Source organism: Balearica regulorum, chromosome 2, assembly GCF_011004875.1.
Source record: "Balearica regulorum gibbericeps isolate bBalReg1 chromosome 2, bBalReg1.pri, whole genome shotgun sequence".
NCBI classification, from domain to species: Eukaryota; Metazoa; Chordata; class Aves; order Gruiformes; family Gruidae; genus Balearica; species Balearica regulorum.
In genome coordinates this window covers 99,471,604-99,498,472 of record NC_046185.1, presented here as the reverse complement: position 1 = coordinate 99,498,472, position 26,869 = coordinate 99,471,604, and the positions used below count along the sequence as shown (strand labels likewise).

The following is a 26,869-nucleotide window of genomic DNA, read 5'->3' as shown; positions in this document are numbered from 1 at the left end:
CAAATAAATAACAGGATGTTGGGGTTGGGTTCCATTGAAAATTTCCAAATCTCTTTTCCTTTCTTTGTTTTTTAGAACAGAATTCATTTTCAAGCCTGCCAGGGACTTGCTTGTTCATCAGCTGACACAGGTTCTTTTTGCCTTTTCTATCATCACCACTTATAAAAAATCTGCAGGCCAAATTGCGCCCTCAGTGATCTCTACCCAATTCGATTATGTCCAAACTGTGCTCCTGTCTTAACACGATTTCAGTGTTTGGTGAGACTGCCAGAAAATTTTCTCTTGCAGGACGCCCGTCATCCTGGTTTTTTTCTCAACGATAACAGAGGTGGATGTCTTTTTAACCAGAGAAACAGTGGAATTGTGTAATTAATTTTCTTAAAACTTCATTTCATGGCCATCTAAAAAGAGTTGCTATTGCCCCTGAGTGCATTTCTAGTCAAAGTAATTCTAAAAATAATTTTTCCTCCCTGCATATTGCTAATCGTAGGTAATGGAAAATGAAAACGGCAATGAATAATCTGCAGAGGCGCGTGCATGATCTGTAGGAGACAGAGTTATTGTAGGTCTAAAATAAATAACAATGAGGAAAGGTGGAAAGAGTTCAGTGGCAGCTGATGGGTCTGGTCCCCCTCTTTTCACCTCCTGTCTCGTGCGGGCTCTGCCATTTGTCTGCCCATGCAGTACAGCTGGTTCAGCGGACTAAAGTGGCAGAACACTAGCCCAGAAAAAGGATTAAAAAAAGAAATTATTTTCTTCTGGTTTAATTAACTATACAGGTTCATCAAGAGGCTGGATGAGCACTGAGTGCTCATTTGCTGAAAATGAGGGGACAGAAAACCTTGACTGAAAGCTGAAGAAGGAGGAGGCCAGACTCATCCCTTTTGATAGTAGCAAGCTGCTTGTTTGGCACGGTCATTTTGTCTAACCACAGCCTTAGGATTGGTGCAGTTGTCTCGTCTAACCGCAGCCTCAGATGCTAGAAGGGACAACAGTTGCCAGAAGTAGGAGCAAAAAAAGATGCAGCTTAAGAATTTGTTGAAATGTACTTCACAAGTCTAGGTGTTAGATGCATGTATTTCTTTAAAAAAAAAAAAAAAAGGCAAAAAAGCCACACCACTGATACAGTGGTGAAATTCATTCCATAGACTGTCCATGAAACAAAACTTTGCCTTAAACCCAACAGGGGACAACAACTTTGTTTTCCTTGACTTGGGGTCATTCTGCATAGCTGCTGCCTTGGATTTATTGTTTGTATCAGCAGTCCAGAGAGCACCCTTGACTGCGGACAAGCAAACTGCTTCATTCTGTCTTTGGCAGCCATAAAATTCCCAGCCAGCCTAAGTTTGCACCCTGGCATCTTTTTGGCTGGTATGTACAGCCAAAAGGGTGGTGGTGATTTTACCTCATAGGATTGCCAGCTCTGTCAAAAATTGTACCTATGCAATTCTAGTTTGCGTATTTTAGAAATGAGAGTAAGACATAACTTACGCAAAGCTGCTTGTTTGACTGTAATATTGAGAATCTAAAGCGGTGCATCTAACTCAACTATTTCTTTGGTTGGCAGGTAAAGAAGTTTAAATTTGTTAGTATTTTTTTTTAATAACTAGATTTTTATTGGGATGTTAAAAACCAGAAGGATCTGCTTAGAGCCTTGTCCTTCAAACTGACAGGTCAGGGTGGATGAAGTTCATGCCGGTGATCTGCTGAGATGAGAACTGGTGGTTCTGATCACTTTCTTGTGCTGTTGAACTGTGTTAAGAGGAGGTAATCAAAACAAAAAATTAAACAGCTGTTAAAGGTGGTATAAATGATAGAGTTCCACAGCACGATTTGTCTGGTGGATCATGTTGTTGAAAAGGATGGAAAATGTGCACAAAGTGCAGATCCAAAGTGGAGATGAAGGCAGCAATCCAGCAGAAAACATAAGCAGAGTGCTTCTCTGTTTAAGAGCAATAGTTCTCAGAAAGCATGGGAGGGGGGTGAAAGGTACTTTACCTTTTTCTGTCTCTCTGGTGCCCAATGCTTATCATTATCATTATTATTTTAATGTTTATTAAAATGTTGTAGCAGAGACCCGAGGTCTGCAGGTTGGAATACATAGCCGCTGTTGTAAAGAGGTTTTAAATTTCACTCTTCCTGTTGCTCCCACGTTGCCCATGATTGGCAGAAGGAAACTCTGCATTAAATAGCTAGTGTTTTTAATTTGAAGGACAGACAGTAAGGGATAAATTATACCAGAAAAGCAGCAGGGAAAGAAAAAGTCAGTCATTGAAATGGCACATGCTATTTTATTAAGAAAATAGGAATGCAACAGGAAATAAAATCAGTGTCAGAAGTAAAAGCAGAGAGGTTTCAGTCATACACACAGACTGTGTTATACAGATTACTGCAGTAAGTCCTAGGGAAATGCCTTTTTTGAAACTGTGTCTGTGCTTAGCTTTGAATAAGGCTTTCACTAATTATTTTTACACTATAGCTTTGAGCTATTAATGCAAGACTACATTTTGTGGAGCACTTTCAGAGTATTAGAGAGAACGCATTTTCAGTCTTCAAGGGCCTGTCTTGTGTCTTACAACCTCCACAGCAGTTTTTCCTTAATGTAGGGGTGCATTTTAGAAATAGCTTGCTGTTTGAAAGACTGGAGAGAGTTTGAGAACTATTTAGTCCAGGAGGATGTTCTTAAGGCCATTAGGCTGTGTTTAATCAAAGCAGATGTCATGTGTGCTGTAAACCTTACCATGTCAACCCTGGCAGTTAGGTGGTTTTAAAGAAAAACTAGAGATAAGTGACAGATGGCTGTAACTGCTGATGGGCACAGTAGTCACTTCTGCAAGTTGCCTGACACAGCTGCCAATGCACCTTACTCTTCACCTCAAATACTCTCCGTTACCTGTGCTCCCAGGCTTTGACTTGTGAAGTGTACTGGTTGCCAGTCAAAATGGATTTGGGGATCCTTGTAGTGACGTGGAGCAAACTGAAAACATCAGTAGATACCGTGTTATTTTTAGGTGTCATCAACCCACGTTTGAACGTAGAATTTCTGCTGTGAAAAGCAAGAAAATCAGTCACCTTTTTGAGCAATGAAACTCTTCAGGAATTAGTCACGTTCATTTCACGGCTCGTAACAGCTTGTGAGATTGGTCTGCGCTCTGAACTCATGACTCCACATTTCGGTTTAGTTTCAGTGGGATCTTTCTGATTTAAAATCCCCAACAAACTGTTCTAAAATAACTGCTGTCTTTCAATAAGTGATGATGATGAGAGGTTCATCACATAGCAGATACTTCCCAGCGCTTGTGGGTGAATGTTTTCCGGAAAGTAAATATAGCCTAGCACGTATACTGTTAAGTCATAGCAGATTGCTCTACTTTGTAATTAAATGTGCATGCATTTTAAAATCTTTTTTGTGTGTCTGACTAGCACAGATTTATTACATGCAGTTAACATGATGTTGTATTCAGAATTAGATGAATACACGTTTTCAATAACCTGCCTTTGATGTTCTTTATTTCCCAATTTAAATGAATTTAATTCTGTGAAGGGGGTGTCCAGTCAAAGGTGTAGGTGTAGAAGCCTTGTGCTTAGGGCGACAGGGGATGACAGTGACCAGCTTGACTCGCAAGTGTTGTTTTTGGTACATCTGAAGGAGTTTCCAGCTCCAAGAGCTAAAGGCTGCTGAATTTCCACCTTCATCCATCCTGTTTTCTCCCCTCACAAGACTCTCGTGAGCGTTGCAATTGCAGTCGGGACCGTGTGATGTTTCATATCTGTCCACTAAGAGGCTAACTCATTCCAGATAAGCCTTGAACAGACAACATTCATTTTTTACTTTGCTCAGAATTTCCTGTGCTTTGTTCTGCATATGTTTGTGAAAGACTGCATTATCTCTGAAAGCCTTCATCTTGTTTTCTTTATTCAAGCTATACGCTAAAATGGAAAAGGGAAGAGCTGGAAGGAGCCCAGCTAGAGCAATCTGCCAAGGATCCCACAGAGGGACAGAGCTGGCAGACTCCTGAAACCTCTTCAGCTGACCTCTGGTGCAATTTGGGAAGCCAGGAGATAAGCCACTTTTCCTGCAAAAGATTTTGCTTCAGCCAGCCATTCCGAGTAATGCCACACCAGCATTTAATTGCATTTTTCTCCGCCTTCGCTCATCCCTCACTTAGCTTCAGTAGCGGTCAACCTTAAAAATATATCAGTTCAGCCTCTTCCTAGTCTTTGTGTGCGTGTATGTTAACAGATCTGTTGGAGGTAAATCACACCTTGACACACTTTTTCAGCCAGGTTGCCTCAAAAGCAGGTTCTCCCTAAAACACCTCCCTCAGACAGTGGTTATCTTCTCTGGTGCTGTAAAAGGTGAAAGCATTTCATGGCCAACTGTTTTTAAAGACTTTCTGTTTACTGTGGCTGCAAGGCACCCCAGTGTATTCATGTCATGCCTGCTGTGTATGTGGAGAGATTGAAAAAAGCTTAAAGGTGATGAAAATGGCACAGAGGGAGTACAGTTTTTCCCCTTCTTCACAACATGGGATTTTTCTTTCCGCTTCAGGGTGTAAATGCTGCCACAATGTTAGCAAGAGGGTGCTAGAGCAATGGTAGAAGCATGTCCTGTCATACAGGACATTGAGAAGAGGCATCTGGGTTTTACTGCAGCGTATAGGTGCAGGTGTATTGGATGGAGAGGCTTGAAGAGGGATTTTGTCCCCTTCTGTTTTTTCCTGACCCTTGCTCCCTTGCTGTGATGCTGGAATATCATTTCAGAGCCTCAAGTGCTCTCTTGTTCTCTGGCCCTGTATGCGGGAAGGAAGCAATAGGGTTGCGCAGAGTCTCAAAACTGAGGTGTCATCTGGGAGTGGGCTGGTGTTAAGGAGACGCCTATTCCTGTTCTGCAGTCTGCATGGAGGGCTCGATTCCCCTTCCCTCTTGTTGGTTTCTGTGGTGTGTCTGTACAGGAACATGCTGTTTCTTTTCCAAGGAGAAGAGTTGCAACTCTTCTCTTTAACGTGACAATTGACTTGACAGGGCAGTAAGCAAATAACTTTACTGTTTTGCCAAGATAATAAAATCTAGTGTTTTCTACAGTAGTTGTTCTGCCTCTTTACATCTTGGGAGGTCAGCAGTGATTACCACCAGGTGGAAGCCATGAATAAGGGATAGAAGTTACCAGAATGTGACTTGAATCCCAAATCTTCTTGAAACAAAGTTGTTGCTACTTTTCTCCCCATGCTCCCCAAAATCAATTGAAGATGGCCTTTTGTGCAGCAACAAGGTCTGTGGTTAGGGACTACTTGTCAAGTTTTATTTTGATGGAAACCTGTCCTAGCAGCTTTACCTCATCTCATTGTCCTACAGGGATGAACTTCATATGCCAGTTTACGTTTGCCTGAAAATGACCTTCTCTAATTAAAACGGACAAGGCTGTCCTAGCTAAGTAGATAAACACAGCCCATTTGCAATTGTAGATTTAAAGGCACTCTTTCATAGATTACCTTCACACAGTATGGCGGTGTCCTTGAATATTTAAAGTCTCATTAACAAGAGACCAGAATTGAGGAGTAAAAGTTCTTAGTGAAAGAGAGGTTTTTGAGCCATGGGCTGATGTTGATCTCACCTAGGCTGGAGGAAGACTGACTGATACAAAGTCTCCTTTGTGCCAGCAATGGAGGCGCTCCAATAAAACTGGCATGCAAAGTCTTGAAGGTTGATTAACATCCAGAGCGTAACACAGGGTTATATACAAATACTTTGCTTGTAAAGTAGAATAAATGTGCCGTCAGTTAAGGCATTGCTTAGTACAGAAAACCACCTTTCTTTCTGTTATGGATCTAGGCGTCTGCCATTAACAGCCTGGAAAGGAGACTTTTTTTTTAGAATAGCTGACTGATTGGAAAATTGAGTTTAAGATACTGTCTGTGAACTTGAATATTGGGGTTTATGGGGGAGATGGTTTTGCAGTCCCTCAATTTCCCTGGTGTAGTTGGATGTCAAGATGATGCTGGATTACCATCTGGCTGGATCAACATCATAACTGCTAAGTAAATTTCTATTTAAAGCTTCTCAAATCATCTTGGACTCAGTGGGGATAGTCGCAGGAAAACTTAGAAAGGAACAGACACTGCTGAGAAAGACAGACTACTTCAGTTTGTGCTTTCCTACTTCCAGGAGAAATTCTGCCAGTACAGATGAAGTACTCAGAAATTTTACCAAGGTTTTAGGAAAATAGCTTTCGGCTTTTGTCCAGTGACTGCTTTCCCTCCTGACCTTGGTTGACCAGGTGGTCCTTCAGGCAACAGGAACCAGAGAGTAGACTGAAGGAGGTGGTATTTTCCATGTCGGTTCTGTTTCCCTTTACTCAGGTTGAAGGCAACGGAAAAGTACTGTTTTGGTGTCGTCTTGTAACGAGAAGACTTCAGTTCCTTAAAGCACTTAGCATGGTAGAAAAAGGACCTCACTAAGCTTTTGATTCTTTTTTTGTTTCTCTAAAAATGAATGCTATCCAGCAGCTTGAAGGAAGAAGTTAAGGAAAGGCTAGTACTCCTTCAAGGTTTGGGAGCAGGTGGTAGTGCCATGTTCAGCAGGATTTGGGGAATTCTTCCAATATGAAGAGGCAGGGAGGTGGCCTTTATAGGGGGCAGGTTTTGTCCCAATGTGGCCTGTTGGGAGCAGAATAATATTTTTGGAAGGCAACACCTACATTTATAGGGAGAGTCCTGCTCTAACCCAGGTGGGAACATGTCAAATGAAAATATGACTTCAGAGGAATTAACTGCTAACATGTAAGAAACTTCTACTGATTATATAAAAAAAGTGCCCCTTTTTGCCCCCAGAAGCTAATAGCTCAACCGAACATAGGTATTGTTTTGAGGAAGAAACTGGGTGTGGCCCTTCTGATTGAGACCTTAACACAATGCTCATGCCTTGGTCAGTGACAGGATTTCATTGCAGGAGCTCACACATCCATTGGAAAGCTTAGGGGTATGATGGCTTAGTATTTAGTTGGAAACTACAGTGAAAAACAAAGGGAAAGCTGCTGGAACCTCATGGGTTGCAGAGCTTCCCATGATGCATGTTTTCCCCCTGAAAATTCACTGAAGTGTGACCTATGTTTTAAGACTATGCAAGCTACAGAGTTACTTTACCTGCTAACCAGTGATGTGCAGCAGATGTTGCTGAACACATTTTGAGACATCTCTAGAAACAGAGCATCTCAAACCTGCTTATGTCCCTGAAACACTTACGCATGGCTTCTTTCTGGATTGCAGAGAAACTCCTCCTAGTCCAAATCTAGATGTGTCTGCTGCTGGTGCCTGTTGTGAGGGATATTCCTATTTATACTGCTTGCTCTCTGTGAAATGTAGGTCAGGATTTTTAGCTTATGAGTGCTCATGGGACAAATAATTCTCAGATTCTTCCATGTTAATACCAGAGAATTAGGAGGACTCCCTCTCTTTCTGTTTGCCTACACTCTTCATTGTCTGTTGTCGTCCTTTTTCCTCCCTTCTAATTGGAAGGAGGAAAATGTGGCTTCCTGTTTCTTTGTGCACTTTTCCTTTCCAGCTACTTGTGTTTTTCATTCTGTCTTTGTCCGCTTATTTTCTGCGCTCCCTTTGAAGTGGGAGGGTCTGTTCTTGTGCCGTGCGGTGAGGACAACTCCAGGCTGCTTGCTGCAGGCGCAGTGTTACAGTCTGTGGAGATAATATATTTCTTTTTTTTTATTTCTTTTTTTTTTTCGTCCCCCCCCCCCCCCCCAAAACTCCTGGGCCATCCAGCCTAATGTGAGAGAAGATTGGCCTTAGTATTTGGAGAAAAGATCTATAATAAGCACTGGGGACATGCTGGTAAAAAGCATCAGCATGGTATACCAGCTCAGTTGGAGTACTGACTGTACATTAATTCTCTAACTTATAATTAGCTATATTAAATTCCAATTTTCTGAAAGGAACCATTATCAAATAACATTCTGTTTGAAATCTCAAAGAAACATAAGGAATGAAAGCTTAGTCCTCTTATGCTTTCATCTTTCAGAAGCAATCCCTATCTCAACATCTTGACCTACATTTTCTTTTTACCCTCTCCAAGAAACATTGTGTGGATTTAATGTCTCAGAAGGGAGGTAAGGATTTTATGCATGTGTATGTGTTGACATATAAAGTTTGGGGAAAACAATGAGGCCTTCATGTCCCCAATGACTTTTTTTTTTAAATAACTTGAAAGTGTTTTCCATAATATCTCTGAGGTATATTTTAAGTTCAGAAAGAAATTAAATGTAAAAAGTCCACCCTGTTCCTTTACAAATGGTCTACTTTTATCTATCCAGCTGCTGCCAAAGCCTTTCCTGATTTTACATACCAGTAGAGAAAAAATTGGACTTTCCTTCCTTCTCATATCCTGCTCACCACTTGGGATCCAGTCATACAGTTTCTTTTTGCCATTAAATGGAATGAGGGGGTGTTTTTTTGGAGGTGAGGGGAGAGGTGTTTAAAATGATGTGGTTTTTCACATTCATTCTCACCCTTACTGTGTAGCTGTTTGGTGTTAAATAAACAGTTTTACATGGGAGTTAAACCTTGACCTGGGTGGCCTGGGTGTGTGAAGAAGCAAAGGCTATCAGTGCATCAAGCAGCTGGTGCAGGTTATGGGCTAATCAAGATCCCAGCTTTGACGCTGACAACAATGATTCACGCTCTCTGTACTGCCCCTCTTCCAAAATGCAGCACAGCGTACCTGGAGTGCTGCTTTCCCATTAAACTGGTCCATCCTCCCGTCGGCAGGGTGTCTCCAATACCCACAGCGTGGTTGACGCCACCCTCCCTGCCTCATCCCACCACGTGGGACTGTGGTTGTAAAGCAGGACCCCTTCTCCCACTGCAGGATGAATATTGCTATAGCCTTGCTCTGTGTGGGGACAGGCTGAGTTCTTCTCTCATTTATTCAGTATGGGTTTTTTGGGAGTGGGTTGTATTTTTGTGGGTTTTTTTTTTTTTTGAGGGTTTTTTTTAGCACTTTAAACACATGCAGTGCTAAGTGCATGCTAAACATTAATATTATTTAATAGTCTTTGTAGCTTGAGTTTGGCTTAGTAGAGATACCTTGAAACACAGTGTAGGGAATTCTCTAACTGCAGGAAGACTTTTGTTGCCTGAACTGTTTCAGTTTAATATCTGTCTTTAGCTTTTTATAGGGTACTGGGAATGTACAGAAGTATTACAGCCTTCATTTTTGTCTCCCCCCCTCCCTCCGGTATTGTCACATCATCTTGAAATAGAGTTATGCAGGGTTTTTTTGAATATCAATAATGTACTTTTGGCCCCAAATCAGGTTTTTTTCTGATTGTAGTAATACAGTGGTGAACTTCAGCATACACATAGCCTCTTGGGTATATTTTGAAAGCTCGCTTACTGTTTTCATCCTGCATTTCTATGCTGTTCCATTGCACGTACCTCCCACCCCTCATCCTTATTGGTCTGATGCTGTACTTAAAATAAGAAACATGCTAAGGAGTATCAGCCTTCAGTTACGTGAGTGGATGGAAGGAAAATTCTGTGCAAACAATTCTTGTTTGGAGGGGGGAAAATCGTATTCTTTAAAAATTACAAGATAGTACTTTATCTCTTTTGTTTACACAGAAAGATAAAATCCTTAAATGCACATCACTGTGTAGTCTAGATTGTATAAGTGTGCGTTGATGGTCATTCCAAGGTTTCTGTTAAGTCAGGAAGCAGCTAATGTTTCACTTCCCCTTCTGATGCCCCGAAACATGAGCAAAAAAACCTGTTTAATAGCAGCAGAATATTTAATAGCAGTGGAATTTCTTTAACTCCTCTGGGGGGTGGTGTGGCGGGAAGTCTCCTTAACATTTCAGAAGCCCTTTCTCCAGCATCAGGTTTTCAAGTGGCTGGCCCCCTACCCCAGCTCTCATCTCTTCCCCCTGTGGTTTGCCTGTAGAGTTCACAAAAGGGAGGTGAAAGTAAGGTTAAGCTGCTGGTCTCAAGAGCTAGAAATAGAGATGGAAATTGCTTGGCGTATGAGGAGCGTTTCCGTAAAGGCTGTTATAGCGCTGACGTTTTGTATGCCAGTGCTTCGGAGAACTGCGTTAATGCTGGTGAGAATCATTTGTCCCCCCAGTTAAAGTGAGAACAGTCTCCGCGTGCTCTCTGGCAGGTGGCTGAAGTTTACGTTGTCTGATGCCTTTAAGCTTGTGTCGCTCTTGCTTTGGCCTGTGCATCATTCCTGTGGCGAGATACTCGGAGCTCAGCTGATGGCTGAGCGTGGGCTCCTCCTTCATCCCCTCACCTGCTCTCCAGTCACTGCAGCACTGGAGCCGGTCTGGGAGGGCAGGGGTTTCTCCTAAGCAGCTTCCACCTACAGGTTTATTTGCCGGCATGTTTTTATTTCATTGCACGTGCCCAGCAGGTAGATGGCTGTTGTGCATCAGAGAGATGCCCGCCAACCCCTGCTGCCGCTGTCGGCATCGTGTAGGAGATGGGCTGGGATCCTGACCTTAGGCAAAGGCTTAGTGCTGGAATAGAGGTGAAATGTCATCACTCCCATGCACGTGTATGGCAGAACAATTTGTTCGTTCGCATCGGGCTTTCATATTGCACTTGTGATTTCAGTTTGCGGCAGTTGGTCTAAACGTTTTACTGTCACTGTCATGAGCCTCTTCTCCCCTGACAATAACTCTGCAAGCAGATTACAGGGGGCTGAGTCAAAACAGCAGAGCAGCTCTTCATCCCGAGCATGAAGTGTACTCCTCCAACCTTTAATTTAAGAAAGTGAGGAAATGATACCCACTTACCTGCCCCCACTAAAAAAAAAAAAAAAAAAGAAGAAGAAATCTGTTCCCCCATTTTCCCTGGGAAGGGATGAAAACAGTTCTGCAAGTACTGATTTCATGGAAAGATAGGTAGGGTTTGTTTGGTTTGTTTTGTTTTTTTTTAAGCAACCTGGTTTTGAAAATACATTTGAGATATGTTTGCTTACTGTAGGGAAAAAAATAATTTTGTGGCCACATTGCTGTTTCATATGTTAAAATCTTGCCAGGTATTTTGAAAAAAACCCCAATGTATATTTTTATAATCAATTTAGCTAGTTCAATATAAAACCAGTGACAAGGAGGAAGGCATCTCAAAAGTTCAAAGGCCAAGTTTTGGGGGCTTTCCAGGTGTTTGAGTTTTTGTGTTGTTTTACGGTGCCCAGTAGCTGGTTTCTGTGAAGGAGAGGAAACAAATGGTACACTGGGTAGATGGTGTCGAGGGGAAGGATTCACTCCCAGGAAAAGCAGCTGCTGGTTTTGCCCCGAAGAGAATCACCTTTCCCTACTAGCAGCGAGGCACCGAGCATCGTGGATGAAATTTTGGGTTACAGAGAAAAACCTGGGAAACCAATGGCTTAAAAAAAAAAGTGTTTCAGAATTGCTCAGGCAGCTTTCTTCCCTCCCCTCCTCCTGGGATGTCACAGGGCTTTGTGCTGGCGTGGTTGTCAAGCCTACGTTAAGACTCTCAACAGATATGCGCGCGCTGAGGCTGGCAGGGAATTGGAAATTTGGCTGCAGGCGGTGCTGGCGCATCCCTGGCGTTGCAGGAGGCAGCTTGCCTCCCTGCTGTGCGGTGCTGCCTGCGGCCCAGCCAGGCTGCCCCGACCAGACACGCGGGAGGGCTGTCTGCCTTGTTGCTGAAGAGGCTAGGGTGTTAAGTTAGAAGTGACTGTGGCCTGGGTTTTTTTGTTTGGTTGGTTTTGGTTTGTTTGGGTTTTTTGTTTTTTTTTTTTTTTTTAAAGTCAGTGGATATTTAATTGCTCTAAACTCAGAGATCATAATTCAAGCGCTTAGTAAAAAGAGGTGGTGTGCCAGAAAAAAAAATAACCCTTGTCAGCGAAAGAGGTTGACAGCTTGACTCCTGGAGCTGGCTGATGGATGATCTCAGAGTTAGGGAGGGCATGTTCACTAAAAAGTTATTGAAAATGTGGAGTGAAAGTAATTAAAATGGTTTAATTCAAATATCTGTCATGTGTAACTTGAGTTCTTGTAGAACATCTAGCATTTAGCTCAATTATTTTTTCCCAGGACAGGGGAGGACTTTTCCCTTCATTTTCTTTGACTGAAAGCTCAGAGCATCTCCAGTGAAGACAGAGCTGGATCCATACCCACATCTGCTGGCTGTGTGGGAGGGTCACTGCCGCTGTGTCGCCAGGCTGTGTGTTCTTGCAGCAAACCAAGATCTTCATAGCTTGTGTCACATCAGGGGAAAAAATATTTCTTCTATCTGTCTGGAGGGCTGCCCGTGCTCCTGGCAAAAGTAATGAAAGGCAAATCCTCAATGACATGCATTAAAATATGAAATGGGACTATGCAATTAGAAGTATGTCATTCAGCATTTGCCTTTCACGGCTTTTGTCACACAGGGGCAGAATTAGAGACAATTAAGCAGACGATAACCTCCCCAAAAGGGCTTTCTGGCACTTCTCTCATTCTTTTTCCATCCTTTTTCCTACGGCACGCTGCTGTGTTAGAACCTTCCTCCTGTTCCAGAGTCTGGTGTTTTGCTCACTTTTGAGGTGTATGTAGAAGTCAAGTCCCACATTTATTCCTCTGATCATTTAATTTAATTCAGTTTACTTGAGAAAGAAGTCACTCAGGCTGCCTGTTCTTGATGCCTCCCATTTGCAAATGGAGGAGGGCTGGCCCAGTCCCTCAGTGGAGCGTGGAGGTTACTGAAGTGCCACGCCGCAGGCTTAGCGCCTGCTGCTGGCTCTCTGTGCTTTTCCAAAGGGCTGGGCTCCCGCTGAAGGGCGCAGCGGAGGGCTGGCTTGGTCCTTGCCCACTGCTGCCAGCAGCTGCCTTCGCGGGGAGAAGATTCTGCCTGTCTGTGATACTGGTTCCAGAAACGGGCCTTTCGTCACCTCCGTCTGCCGAGATTGTAAGCCCAGCCTGTTTGTGTGATCCCTCACGGCAGATCAGTAGGAACTGTGATTCGTTAGAGGAAAACCGTGTAGCAAATGTTCATCAAGATGCTGTTTTACTGTTGTATCCGGTTTCATGCAGATATGCTGTTTTTGAATTACACAGCCTGTAAGGGTTTCCTAGAAATCATAACAAATATAGCCAAGCCTTGCTAAACCTCTGGGTTTTAGCTGCACATCTCTCCCTTTCAGGCTCCTAAATATTCAGTCCTAGCAGTGAGACATTGCATGCCTTTTATTTCCCTTGTTGTTTTATTTGCACATTCATATGTTGTATTTTCTTCCAATTAGCAGGCTCTTCCTTGCTTCACTGTGTTTGCCTTTACCTTCTTTCTTCCTCCTTCATTTATACTCTGTGGAGACACAATTGCTAATTTTTACTTTCTAGTGTAGAATAGCTGTTGTCTGGAGACATGATCTTGGCATAGCTTTCCTTCTCATGTTAGTTAAAATACCAGAATATCTTTTTAAATTTTTTTTTTAATTTTATTTTTACTAATCTGTCTAGTCCCTCAGTGCCAAGGTATGGGTATTTTTGAAGTGTGGATTTATTGTTCCTTTGTCCATCCATTCCTGGTGGAACTTAACTCTGAAATGGGGTAAGGTATGTTACTGAGTCTAAAAGCAAATCCCAGTGATGCCAAGGTGGGGGGAAATAATTGACTAAAAAATGAGACTGCTATGTTGGTGTGTTACAGTTAAGATGGATCTGTAAAAGTGATTCAGAAGGAGGAAGAACTGCCCTTACTTGGTGCTCACATGTAGGTGATAAAGACATAAAATGCTGACTAGCTTGCTTTACTTGTTTCTTATTTACCTGAATAATCCATGCTTTCTCCCTCACATGAGGGGATATTGGTGAAAAACAGGCAAAAATACTTTGGAAACTGAGTCAGTAACTTTTCTTCAAATAACTGTTAAATAGATTTAAACCAAATAGAAGTGGAAGAAACAAAACATTTTAAAATGAAATGCTTTCTTTCACAGGCATGTCAAGGGCTTTCTTGACTCTCTCTTCTCATGGGATGTTACCCTACTGGTTCTCCATTCAGCCATAAAATTCCCTAGAATAGGCAGGATAAACATGACATGATGGTTTTGGCATAAAAACCAAAGAATAACGTATTCATATGTCACTGACAATTTTGTTAATACTTGAGAATTTAGATGTTCCTTTTTCTCAGTGGTTATGCCCGTTTTTCTATCGCTGATATCCTTGAACTACATAGAGATAAATTACACTTGTGGACCTGCTGGTGCCTGTAATTTCAAATAAGATGCACGTTTAACTCTGTTTCCAGATTGCATATGTTATTACCAAATGACAGAAGATGTCCTGTAGGACAGATGTCCCTGGCATAGCTGCAAATCAAAGGGCACTTGTTCTCCTCTGTCCAGCGCCAAAATCAACATGAGGCGTATACCACTGAGGGATTTTAATAATAACCCCACGTCTCATGTGATGCTTACTGTCTGTACCCCTCCCTTGGGTTTCACTGTGGTGGTTGATCTCACTACCTTTATTTTACAGGTGGGTGAGCTTGGGGAGGGGAGGTGACGTCTCCTGGGGCACCCTCTGGGCGGTGGCTGCATCTGGGCAGAGTCCATGTCCCTCCATCCTAACCGAGCTCTCTTCCTTGTGGTGGTGTTCCCTTGCTTCTGCAAAAGACTTTATGACTTCTCTACCCACATCTCTCTGAACAGCAGAGGTCTATAGGATTTTGCATTTGGAGTCCTCTTGTTCCTCCAAAGCTTTCTGACTGCGGCCAAAGGGGGTTGGGGGACAGAGGTAGATTCAAGCTGCGGACATCAAATACTGTGATTCCTTGGCAACATGAAGGAAGTGTACGTGATCCTCGTTTCCACAGTGCTAACAGGGAGTGGTTATGGTACTATAAAATTAACTGTCTTCCTGTTTGTCAAAGCTTAATGACCTTTACACAGCCTGGTACCTACTTATTGGAAAAGCTGCTGCTCTCCCCGTATCATACAGCTCCAGGGGCAATTGGCAGGAGCTCCATAGCACAATGGTACTGATATAACAGATAGGGAGCAGCTGGTACGGTGGTGGCCATCAGCTCTCTTTCCTCCTTTCTGTTCTGTTTCATTCAGGACAGCCCTAGCTTTTGGGTCTTGGGGCAATCGTTCCTCAGGTTTCCTTTTTTTCTCCTCTTAAAATTTAAAAAATTTGGGAAAATTCAAGGTAGCTGTTTGTAGTTTTAAGCTCTGACTTAGCTCTCTGCATTTGTAGGAAGGGCATTTTGGAGAGATTTATTTGTTCCTCCAGCTTTTTTGGAGTCAGCATTACTGCTGCTATCTCCTTCACCTGTGTATGAACATCTAGTCTGCTACTCAGCCTGTCTGGTACTCCTGCTCCCTCCCTTGTCCAGGCCATGCCACTGTGGTGCCCAGGCTGATGACCTCCCTTCTGCCTTATAAAGAAGCAGGTGCCAGAAGGGGTCATGTGTCTTGCCTGGGGGAAACAGGGGTTTGCAGTTTTCATTGTGTTCTTAAAAGTGGAAAAATGTCTTTTAATCAGAGAGATGTGTCCCTTGAATATTTTTTTCTCTTTGTATAAACCTAAAATAACAGAAGTACAGACTTCAGGTGGTTTTTCTCAGTATATGATATGTTGCAGGTGTTGGTAGATTTTTTTTTTCTTTTTTTTAAAATAGTCTTCCAGATGCATATTTCATAAATAAAACTGAGGCTTGAAGTATGTCTTATGGCCTGGGGTAGTTTCCTGGAAGAATTAAATTAGGATCATTTTTGACTGGTATATTCGTGTTTCTACCAGTTTAATACCACCACCCCCAGCAACCAACCCCCTTCAAGTGAAAACAAAACACCCTTAAAAGTGTTGTGTTGAAATACCAGAATAATATCATTTCAATTAATGCTGGTAACAGGTACTTGATAATGGGCTCATACGCAGGAAACAGTCACATAAATGTCTTTGGTTGCTTAATAGCAATTTTGGATGGAGATGTAATGGGAATAAGGAGCTTTTTTCAACCTGTATTATTTAATCAGTTCTCTTTGGTGATCTTGTCTTTTGACAGGCTGACAAACACATCTTGTGCTTGTAATGTCATTCATGCTTGGCTTCCATAGTAATGATGTATATCTACATATAAAAGCACTCTTCTAGTCATTTATGAAGACTGTACAAGCTATTTGCTAACAGGCTTTGGCGTAACAGTACTGCTTTATGCATATGCTCTGTTATGTACCACAATCAACCTAATGTCCAGTGGCTTGTCATCTGAAAAGCCCACGTACTGTTAATTACCATCATGGTGGCGACACAGAGCATCATGTGGTATAAACAACGACTGTTTCATGCTGTGGTGTTTTATTTAGAGACAGAAAACTGTTGTGGTTTTGCATTACCGAATGAGATCAAAATAGCATTTCCTTTGACAGCTATCCTTCAAAAAATGGTCAGGGAATTGGTATCTCTTATCCTAGAGAAAAATGTTTTGGTTTGTTTTGTTTTTAAATTATGTTGCTATCATGAAAACCCTGTTCTTTAGTCTCTAAGACAACCATGGCATGAAAATAGGCCTTATTTTCAAGGCGTGTTGTCTGTTTAATATGTAATGTGATACCTTGTCATGCTGTGACAATGTGACAGATGGCATTTGCACTATAAAACTAAATTATCTTTTGTGCATAGCTATACAACAGCTAAATACAGTAACTCTGTACAGTATGCTGATTAATGCAGACTGCAGATGTTTTAGAGATACTGGTATGTTTTAACTTCTCATCAAACAATTAATGGTTTTATTTAACGTACCTACCAAGATTTTGGTAGTGTTTCAGCACATATGCTAGTATGTAAGGGTGTTTTTGGTAGAAGATAAATTTAGGATTACAGACAACAGGATGTGAATTTGTATTGTACTGCAGCTATTTGTCTACTACTTCTGGAAAATGGGCGAGGACTATTCATTAATGATACTTGGCAACTAAACTTGTGTATAAAGTTATAGCTCATAATAAATTGTTAAGTCCTGTAGTTCTTACATTGAAGGAAAACGAGGTGTACGTGAGCCATCAGTTTATTATATGTCAGTTTTCATACAGAATATTAATTGCGTGAAACTAAGGGCCAGAGTAAATACTTAGAGAGCTGAAGGTAGTAACTTTTTCCCCCCCTACATTTTAGGCATAGAACTCATGTTGGTGGTCGTCCACGGTGTGGAAGAGTTTGTCCATGTCAGGTGGCACAGACCTTTCAGAGCATGGTGGGGGATGGTTAACCCCCTAGCTTTCTAACATTGCAATTAAACCCCTCACTTTCAAACATTCCCCTAAATGGGATGCTGCAAAAAGAAGAAAACTCTCAAGACCGCATGACTGAAGTTTGGACAGGGATGTTACTCCATGAGTGAACAAAGCTTAAGCTCCATGCCTACCTAACTATAATTGTGCTATTACATGCTCTCATAAATAACACTCTCACCCAGCACGGTGAGAATGCTGCTTTAACTTCTTGTAGCTTGTGTTTGTTTGTTTTGCCAATTGCCCTGGAAACTGGGCCTTTGTACCAGCCCCAACAGTTCAGCTTGCAGGGATCAGGGAGGAATGTAAGGAAGGGGGTGCTGGGGGGAGGCAAACCCAGTATCTCTTGGCAGTGGGAATTGGGTGTCCCTGTGTGGTCAAGAAGCACCTGGGACCAGAGTTATACATTTCACGTATAGCTGAGATCTGCAGTATTGCTCCCCTGCCTGGCACTGTGCAGACCCGCTGACATTAGGTGTTCATCCCATATAGAAAGCTATGAATGCGGTCACGTTGAAACCCCCCTTATTTAGGTCAGTTAATGCTTTTGATATCTTTGGCTTGTGTTTGTGTGGTGTTGAATGCTGATTTTTCTAACATGATGGCTGTGTGGGTTGCTTCTGACTGTGAGAACTGACTGGAAATACAATTGAATGTATTACTTTTCCTAAGCCTCTTTAGGGTCGGGAAACAGTGAACTAAAATAGGTGTTGCTATCTTGTTGTAAGAACACGGAAATGTTTATGCTCAGATGCCTTGTTGGCATTAGAGTAAGTGATGTGGAAATAGTGTTTTGGAAACACTGAGAAAGTCCCTTCACCCAACCACTGTGTTCAACTAAACACGTGATGCTGAGATTTGTTCAGATGCTCCCCTTCAGTTTCCTGGTTATTCAGTAACTTTAATAATGAAGAACATACCGGTAACTGTTATCTCATCTGTTCTTAAAATCAACTAACTAACCCCAAATCCTCTCTTGCATTTTTTTTCCATCTTCCCTTATGTTGCTGCTTTCTGCTTCTCTCTTCCTCCTTGTGTTTTCATCCTATAGATTTCTACTTACAGGGTGTTTTATTGTATGGTGCATTCCGAGGTACTGTGATTTTGCATCATGTGTTCAGGTGCTCCTAAGACCTGCCCTGCACGTGCCTATCAGCCATCTCTAGATCATAGAGATGTAGGTTGCTACTAAAAGTGTGTATCACCAAAAATGGTAAGGTTAGTGAATCTGTACCAGTATAAATTAAGCCCTACCTGCACTGGAATAGTCAGTCTTACGTGCTCAGCTGTTATGAGAAGCGATCCACTTGAGTCAGTGCAAGCCCCCTGAAGTAAGCTCATTTAAGCAGATTTAACTGTTCTTTACGCGCACTGTTTTTGGTGAAAGGGACATGGCCGTTGCTGAAGAAGGCTCAGCAAGACCTCCGCTCAGTCAACAGCTACAGTCAAGAAGCAAAGGGGCTAGTGAGATGCAGTGGGAACAAAAGGGAGCACGCTCTGCAAAGGTTGTAAAGCCATGATACGCATATTCTGTCTGGATCACCCAACAGGGTATGGTTCAGCTCATTGCAGAGACCTTCCTGCATGTGGAAAAACAAACAAACTTGTAGCCACAGACAGATTTGAAAACATTCAGAGTGTGGAAGTCAAATAAAAAAGAGGTGATAGAAGTTTTTTTAATAATGACTGGGGTGCAGAAGACAGAAAGGGCTTTTCTGCTTTCTGCGGCTTGTGACAGAGTGGACATAATATTCACATTTGCCGCTTTTTCTCAGTGCAGTTAGAAGCTGATAAGTGGATTTTTTGTGTGTCTGTGTGTCTTTTTAAGCAGCATGTAACTAAAATTGCAGTTTGCTATTGCAGTGTATGTGGAAGTTTAAAAAAGAATTCAGCGAAACTGTGAAGTTGACATTTATGTGGCTAAGATGCATTTTATACATTTTAGAAAGGAAGTTAAGATCTCCATGGTTCAGTTTTAAGCTACCCTTTTTAATCACTAGGAAGTAGTAATTGGCCTTTCTCTTTATAGTATCTAGTCTTGATCAGTTAGAGCCAGTGCAGTGTATTTAAGGGACCGTGTATGTAATTTGATATGTGAGTTCCTATATTTCTGACTTAATTAAATAATTCATTATCACTGACTTAGTTAAAGCAGTGTTTATTCAGTGACTTTGAGCAGTTCAATGTTTCAGTTACTTTTAAACTTTGGCAGCAAATATGCACTGCTTCACTCTGTGCATAAATTATGATTTCACGTAAGTCATTTTAATACATGAAATCTACACTGACTTATCCAAGTTGCTGTACTTTCAAATTTAATTTTAATGAGGTTTAGTTTTTTAAAATAATATTAAAAAATCTAATTTGACTTTTAAAACAAACACTTTATATTACAGGAATAAAGTTGATTTTTATCAACCCTGACTTATTCTGCCTATTCAGGCCCTGTGGTTGGTCTCGAGTCCAGCTTTCAGGGGAAAAGGTGCCCAGTGGGCAAGGGGCAGGCAGCCACTGCCAGCTCTCCGGCAGCTGAGAACATAAGCAGTCATGGGCTTTGGTATGAGCCAGGGCTTGCTGGCGTTGTGATTTAGAGGTTGAAGGGCACAGCCATGGAAAAGCAGTAGAGGAACTATTTGTCCCTTTGATTTTATTTGGCTCTTGATGGCTTGCTGGTTCCTTGACTGTTGCTGGGTGCTCTGAAGTAGCCAGGATTAGTGGTTCAGCTCTTCAGACTATGCAAAAGAGTATTGTCTTGCTCGGTTGCTTTTACCTCATTATATATGTACACAATTGCAGTACCTAGATTTTAAGAAACATGAATGCTTGCTGCTTCCTGTAACTTGATTGACCTTGGAGAGTCAAACGTGGATGGACGTGCGCCGAACTCTGTTCCTGCAGTGTACCAGCAGATCCTGTGTCCCGTCAACTGCACCAGTGCCAACCCATTAATGACAGTGGGGGTGTCTGAGTGTGACTTGGTACAACAGCGCAGTGCCCACCCTGTTCTGGGGCCTCCAGACTCTTTATAGCTCCCGATTGATGCGCAGCAGAAAAGAACGTGGTTTATCGCAGTTAGAGATAGAAGGAACGGCGTTTGAAGGAAAAGGTATCTGGGGGCAAACTGAATGTATTTGATATAAAAATGATTGAGTGGCAATAAACTTTATAACAGCCTACTTCAGCATGTGCGTTCTCTCCAGTGCTTGGAAGGAGGCTCTGGACTGTGGCTGTCTGTGCCATTCATCACTTCGGAGCGGATTTTGCAATTATGCTGGCCCTGAAAACCTGTAGAACATGACACCCGTTCCCATTATTTATCAGTATCTCTCATTTGTAGTTTTATGCCTCTGTTTTAGGGCACTTGTTTTAATTGGTTTCAGCTGGCAATAGTTGACTTCAGTTATCAGCAATATTACTGCATTTCGGGATGATGCTGATTATGATGAAGAATAGTAGATAAAGAGATATTTTTGCTTAAGGGACACAAATCATGCTTGTCTCCCAAGTGCACTGATGGTTTGGCAGGGTGAAAGGATGAATAAAAATTGCCTTCCAAGTGCATGCAAGTTGATAGCCCAAAAGGTGATTTTTCTTGACTCATATACTTCAGGTTGCTGGGTTTTACATATGGCAAGTCTCCAGAACAAATAATGCTTTTAGAAAACCTAATCAAATTCTGTCATAAGAGTTAAGTTGCTGAGTATCAGGCCTCAAATGGTATGCTTGATTTAGACTTATCTGGAGTTTAAAAATTGTAAATTTTATCAGCAGTGGTTTCATGGAAAAATGCAAAGCAAAAGTTGAAACTTTAAGAATAAACTTGGGCACTAGGGCTTCTAGTGAGGGTGAATTGAGCATGGAAATACAATCTACTGAATGTTTTTTAAAAGGTCGCCTTCATTTCCTTGGGAATGCTTTGAAGGCATGCTGTCACTCCGTGTCGTATCATTGTGCTACATTACAAACCCTGGTGTAGTATCATGTGCTGATACTGAAATTTGTATTATTTGTTGAGTCACAGTTTGAGATCTCTTTAATGGAAAGGAAATATCGAAAGGAATTTAACAAAACGGGAATGAAAATGTAAATTGGGTAATTTAACTTCTCCCTGCCAGTCTCAGGCTGGCAGGAAGAGACATTTTAATGCAAAAATTAGTGCTTAGTTTCAGCTTTTGCTTTGTAGACTCCATATTAGAAAGAAAAAAATTGACCTACCAGCTCACTGCATCTTCCCCACAAAAAAATTCCAGGCTTCTGCTTTGTAGGTAATATTTTAAAAACAGTATACAAAAAACTGCAGCATGTGGCCACCATGTAGCCAATTCTGACTTCGAGTTAAGAGAAATTTGGTGTAGTTCCTAATGAACAAGAGCAAACTTTTATGGGGAAAAAGAGGAGGGTGATATGATGTAGTGATATGATGCAGGCTTTGGATTAGGATGCATTTAAGAATGGGCAATCAGATTGGAATCGGAAGTGCTGACAGATTCGAGAACCTGATGTATTGCACTCAGTCATAATGCCCAAGCGAGCAGTGAATAAATGGCCTTGAGGGGAGGGAGTGTTTGGCCATGGCTGTGGCCGAGGTGCCAGTACTTAGAGCAGACAGCTTGCCGGAGGAGGTGCTTTGCTCTTGCTCTGGTTACGCTTCGGTGTCCCTTTGAAGCTGAGCTTGGTTGAATGCTTGGTTATGCGATGAGTAAGTGTGTTGATGGTGTTAGAGAGTGATTTTCCTGAAAACAGAGGTCTGAAATGGTGTAGTGCTGGTGGAAAGTTTTGAACTGCTGTTATTAGTAAATATTTTTTAATTTAGTACTCTTAAGCCTTGCTACCCAGCTTACCTTGGAAGGGGTTGGCCCCCTCCCTGTTTTCTTTTCTAAGGTGCAATTATAGAAAGGGGGACTGAAATGACTGAGTGAGAGGAGTCTTACCAGTGTTTCTCTGATGAAATAAAGCTGTGAAACAAAGCTTTGTTATGCAATTTGCAGAAGTATTTTGGTGGAGAGATGGGAAAGCATTCTTCTGGATAAAATTACAGCTCTTCTGGTAATAAGCTCTTAAAACGCTCAGTAAATATTGAGCTGATAAAATTCTTGGTGATTTTCCTCTCTCTCATCCCAAAGCCTACTGAAGAATATGTTACTATTTTAAATCTTCCTTAAGTCTGAGCGGCTTCACTATCTGTCTGCTGTTGTTTGTAAGAGTCAAATTATATTACTCATTTGAGTAGAATATGCAGAATTTGTTAAAAGTTATGCTTGTACAGGACGCAATTCTTTCTTCCATCTATGTGGCTCTGCTTGCTGTAGTATTCCTCCAGGAGAGGAAAGGCATAAAAGGGAAGGCAGCTGTGGCAGACATTTCTCCTGCCTTCTGTATGTTTGCTGGCAGTTTGGAGTTTCTGTAGTTGAGTGACATTTGGCTAGAAGAACCAGAATTGAGAAACAGACGTTTGATGTTCACCCCTTTGGGATTAGGATTTTTTTTTTTTAAAGATCATAAATTGCAATAGTTGGAAGGAACAGAATGAAGAGCAGGACAATGACAAATTGACCAAACGGCAGCTTAAATTTATATTGATCTACAGAGAAATACAAAAAGCTCTCATCTATGCCAGTCAACAGGAGTTCTGTAAAGCAGGGCTCAGTTTATGACTCTTAAACTGTGTCCCTTTTTGAGTAGGGGATGTGACAAGATTATAAATACGATTGCAAACACTCGTAGTGTAGTTATTTGGGATTGGGGGCTTACAGTTAACCAAATTGGAAACACACCATTAGGCAGGTTCTTAATGGATACCTCCATGCAAAATTGATGTTATCAGCATACCTCTTTGCAAGATGGTTGCTTTGGGTGTCAACTCTCTACTGCTAGTGTCACGTGTGAATTTTTATAAAATCCATTTGGCACTGGTAACACAGGTTTTGAATATTGTGTACTACTTTGTCACGTTTGCAGGACTTCTCACTAATGGCCAATCTAAAGGATTAGGACCGGAATCAGAACAGCTGGAGAATGAGAAGGACGATGCATCGCAAGTGTCCTCAACGAGCAACGATGTTAGTTCTTCAGATTTTGAAGAAGGGCCCTCGAGAAAAAGGTCAGTAGAGCATTATGATTAAAGTATAGCCTTTCTGGTTTGTCCTTTTTGTGTTATCCGTAGGGTATGGTTGCACCTACTGCCCTACCATAAGCAGACTTTCCCATGCGGGGTCCTTCTAGTAACAGTGAGGATACAGTAAATTTTGCTTCATCCGTTTGTATAGATGGTTCTTGTTGTTGTTTTGGAAAGCATGGAAAAGCAGTTGTTTTTCAGTAGGTGATTGCTAAATTAATTGCCTTAAGACTCTCTCTTCTTCTGCCCTCCCTCCTCCTCCCCCAGCGTTGGCCTCTCAGGGACATGTCAGTATGTACGTGTGTGTACTTTGAAGGAAAGCATCACTAAAGTAATTAGTGTTATTGTTGTTATTTTTAATTTTCTGTGAATGAAACCACATGAAGTTAAAAAAATAATGAAACAGATGCCTCTAAGAAGAGAAACTGTATGGTAAAGCAGTGTGGTGGGTATTGGTTGGACTACTATGAGGTACTACCATAGCAAACTGCCTCCTCTTTTCTAGAAGTCAGTTATGAGGTCCTTGTTGAACTCATAAGAGTTGTTATCCTGAATGTGCAAAATGTGGGTTAAAATCATAGGACTCAAGCCAATGTATTATAGAAAATATGCTGAGAATGCAGGAGGGTGGGAGTTGTCCTCTGTATGAAGTAAGAACCAAAACAGGCTGTCTGAAAAATGCCATTTAAAAGAGAGAAATGGAAAATACTTTCTCAGTCTTTTTTCCTCCACACTCCTCGCATCCTAGTCCCAAGCCAAAATGAACCATAAAATAAAGTTCTCTTTCAAGTAAAAGATATATTCCTCTTTTCTGCGTAACCTTATGATTCCTCTGAGAAGTCCGATGGGGTGAGGAGAGCGGTGCTTTCCTGGACGCCCTCCTGTTCCCGTGTCCCCCACCCCTGGTCCCCACAATGTTTTCTACCCCCAGGCAACAAACTCAAAGTCTAGTTAATATGCCCACTTAACTCCTCCAGTGTATCAGAATAAAATTTTTGTTATCTTCCATACTGGTAAAAATTTCGTAAGGCTTATTGCATCCTACTGCTGGTCAGGGGAAAAATATTTGTATGTTTATTTTTAGCTTTATGAGGTATAACAGAGGCTTGAAAATTATTTCTGCTTAGAAATTTAGGTTACATCCGCTGTAGGTGGGATCCTGGGAGAGAGTGGTCATCGTTGCACAGCGTTGCCACTGTTGCTTGCATGTTACCTTAAGGAATTTTTGCTGCCCTCTGCACTTGCTTTGTGCCCTTGTTCTTCAGCCATGCTGACACAACCACTTGCAGGGTCACACTATGAGTAGGTTCAAGGAGCTGCTTAGAATTAAAAATAATAGGAAGACAGACAGAGGCTTTTTGCCAGGTTTCTTTTTTAACCTGTGTGAGTTTTCATCTCTTCTTGCATGAAGGAACAGCTGCCAGTGCAACCAAGGAGGCATCCCCCTTCTCTCTTGCTGCTGGCAAGGGGCAGGAGGGCTTGTCCCTTACGCTGTCTCTGCACCTGGTGTCCTGCACAATCCAGTGGGATTGCTATGTTACCGATCCCAAGAAACCACATTGGAGTATTGTGGGTGAAATTTCTTGAGGAGTATTTGCTGGCTTTTGGCTGTGGGAATTCAGACACTTGAGAAGCAACTGGGTGGTTCAGGCCTAATAGGGAACCAAGTGCCTTTTGGTACTTTTCGAGTTAAAAAAAAAAAAGAAACCCCCAAAACCGGATGCTAAGATGAAAAATATATTTCTGGCTTTTGTGGAAGACACAGCATCATTTCAGTTCTTCATGCATCATGAACTGTTGAAATAACGCTAGGTTTGTTGCTGCAGTTGCTGTGAAGGAGAATGTTCCTGTTTTGTTGCCATTTACACCCAAAACAGACTTTTATCTACTTTTTTCCCTCCCCCAGCTTCCTCTTTGCAGTCAGACATCTTCTGGACTCCTCCTCTTAAGTTTGTACTGCAGCAAGTTGGGTGTTTTGATGTCTTTGTCTTGTTTCCTTTTAGGTTTTTTGTTTTGTTTAGCTGAATATGTAATGTGTCCTCGATCTAGGTCATCTTGGGATCCCACAAAGGGTTGTGCTGGGAATTTTGGGTGGACAAAGACTATGCAGGAGGATGAGAAGAGGGAATTGGACTGAAATGGGATCTATGGGTTCACTGCCTCAGCTCATCAAGTTCTGAGAAATTGTGCCCTCCTTGTCTTCCCCCTGGGCTTCCTGAAAAGCAGACTTTTCAATTGTCTGTTCAGCTGTGTATACAAATGATGGCACTCTTGTACTAAAATACACATTTAAACACTGTAGCTTTAGCATGTACTTCATGCAGGTTTATCCCTCTCCCCAATATGAGTACTTGTCTTCTTGAAATACAGTGTTGTATACGGCTGGTGGTATATGCAGTGAAATGATTTTAGGGATTGGTGCACTTAGTGAAGCATATGTGTTTGGAACTTGCTCTATGTAATACAGTGAGTACTAGGTTTCCTGCGATGTTTGAACTGTGCATACATGTAAGCTACCCTTTAGTTTTTTACGGGTTGTCAGGTTTTGGTGTGTGTTTGGAGGGGTTTTTTTGGTTTATGGCAGGAATGTTTCCTTTGGAAACTTGAACGTGTCATCTTCTAGAGGAACAGGTCACCTGTATTTCATACCAGTGATGGAAACAAAAAAAGTGCTAAGCAAGTAAGCATAGCAAATAAGGGAGGCTGTTGTAAGGGGCTCCTGTTTGGTTAGTAATTTAAGGCTCTGGTTTGACCTTGCAGTTCTTCAGTGTAATGGCAGGCTGGTACTGTGGAGGGAAACAGTCTCTTCCTAGCCATCATCCCTGGCAATCTTGTGGCCCCCAGGATGGTCAGTTCAGAGGACTGATCTGGTAGTATTTTCCCTCCTGCTAGAGCACGCCACATATTGTATAAATTGAATGGAAGCAGGTCATATTATATAAATGGAATAGAAGGGGCCCACAAAGATGATCAGAGAGCTGGAGCACCCCTCCTATGAGGACAGGCTGAGAGAGTTGGGATTGTTCAGCCTGGAGAAGAGAAGGCTCCTGGGAGAGCCTTCCCTTATAGCAGCCTTCCAGTACCTAAAGGGGGCCTACAGGAAAGCTGGAGAGGGACTGTTTACAAGGGCATGGAGTGGCAGGACAAGGGGTAATGGCTTTAAACTGAAAGAGGGTAGATTTACATTAGGTATTAGGAAGAAATTCTTTCCTGTGAGGGTGGTGAGGCACTGGAACAGGTTGCCCAGAGAAGTTGTGAAGGCCCCCTCCCTGGAAGTGTTCAAGGCCAGGTTGGATGGAGCTTTGGGCAACCTGGTCTAGTGGAGGGTGTCCCTGCCTGTAGCAGGGGGGTTGGAACTAGATGGTCTTTGAGGTCCCTTCCGACCCAAATTATTCTATGATTCGTATATAAATTCATGCGTGTATGCAGCATATGTGTTTAATTTGCATTTATAGTTGATCCAAACTCTTCCACTTTCAGAGATGATTCGCACAAGAGCCT

The 26,869-nt window shown here is 42.0% G+C and overlaps 1 protein-coding gene across 6 annotated transcripts in view; it reads left to right on the top strand.

The window, feature by feature from the left end:
• JARID2 (jumonji and AT-rich interaction domain containing 2) overlaps window positions 1–26,869 on the top strand; it is a 225,334-nt gene that overhangs the window by 101,998 nt on the left and 96,467 nt on the right. For all 6 annotated transcript variants that reach the window (XR_012833951.1, XM_075745108.1, XM_075745111.1 and 3 more), the window contains exon 3: window positions 23,212–23,353. Coding sequence is in view for 3 of the 6 variants with exons in the window: in XM_075745108.1 (XP_075601223.1) it covers window positions 23,212–23,353 (142 nt within the window). In the remaining 3 variants the exon portion in view is untranslated. The remainder of the gene's footprint in view (window positions 1–23,211; window positions 23,354–26,869) is intronic.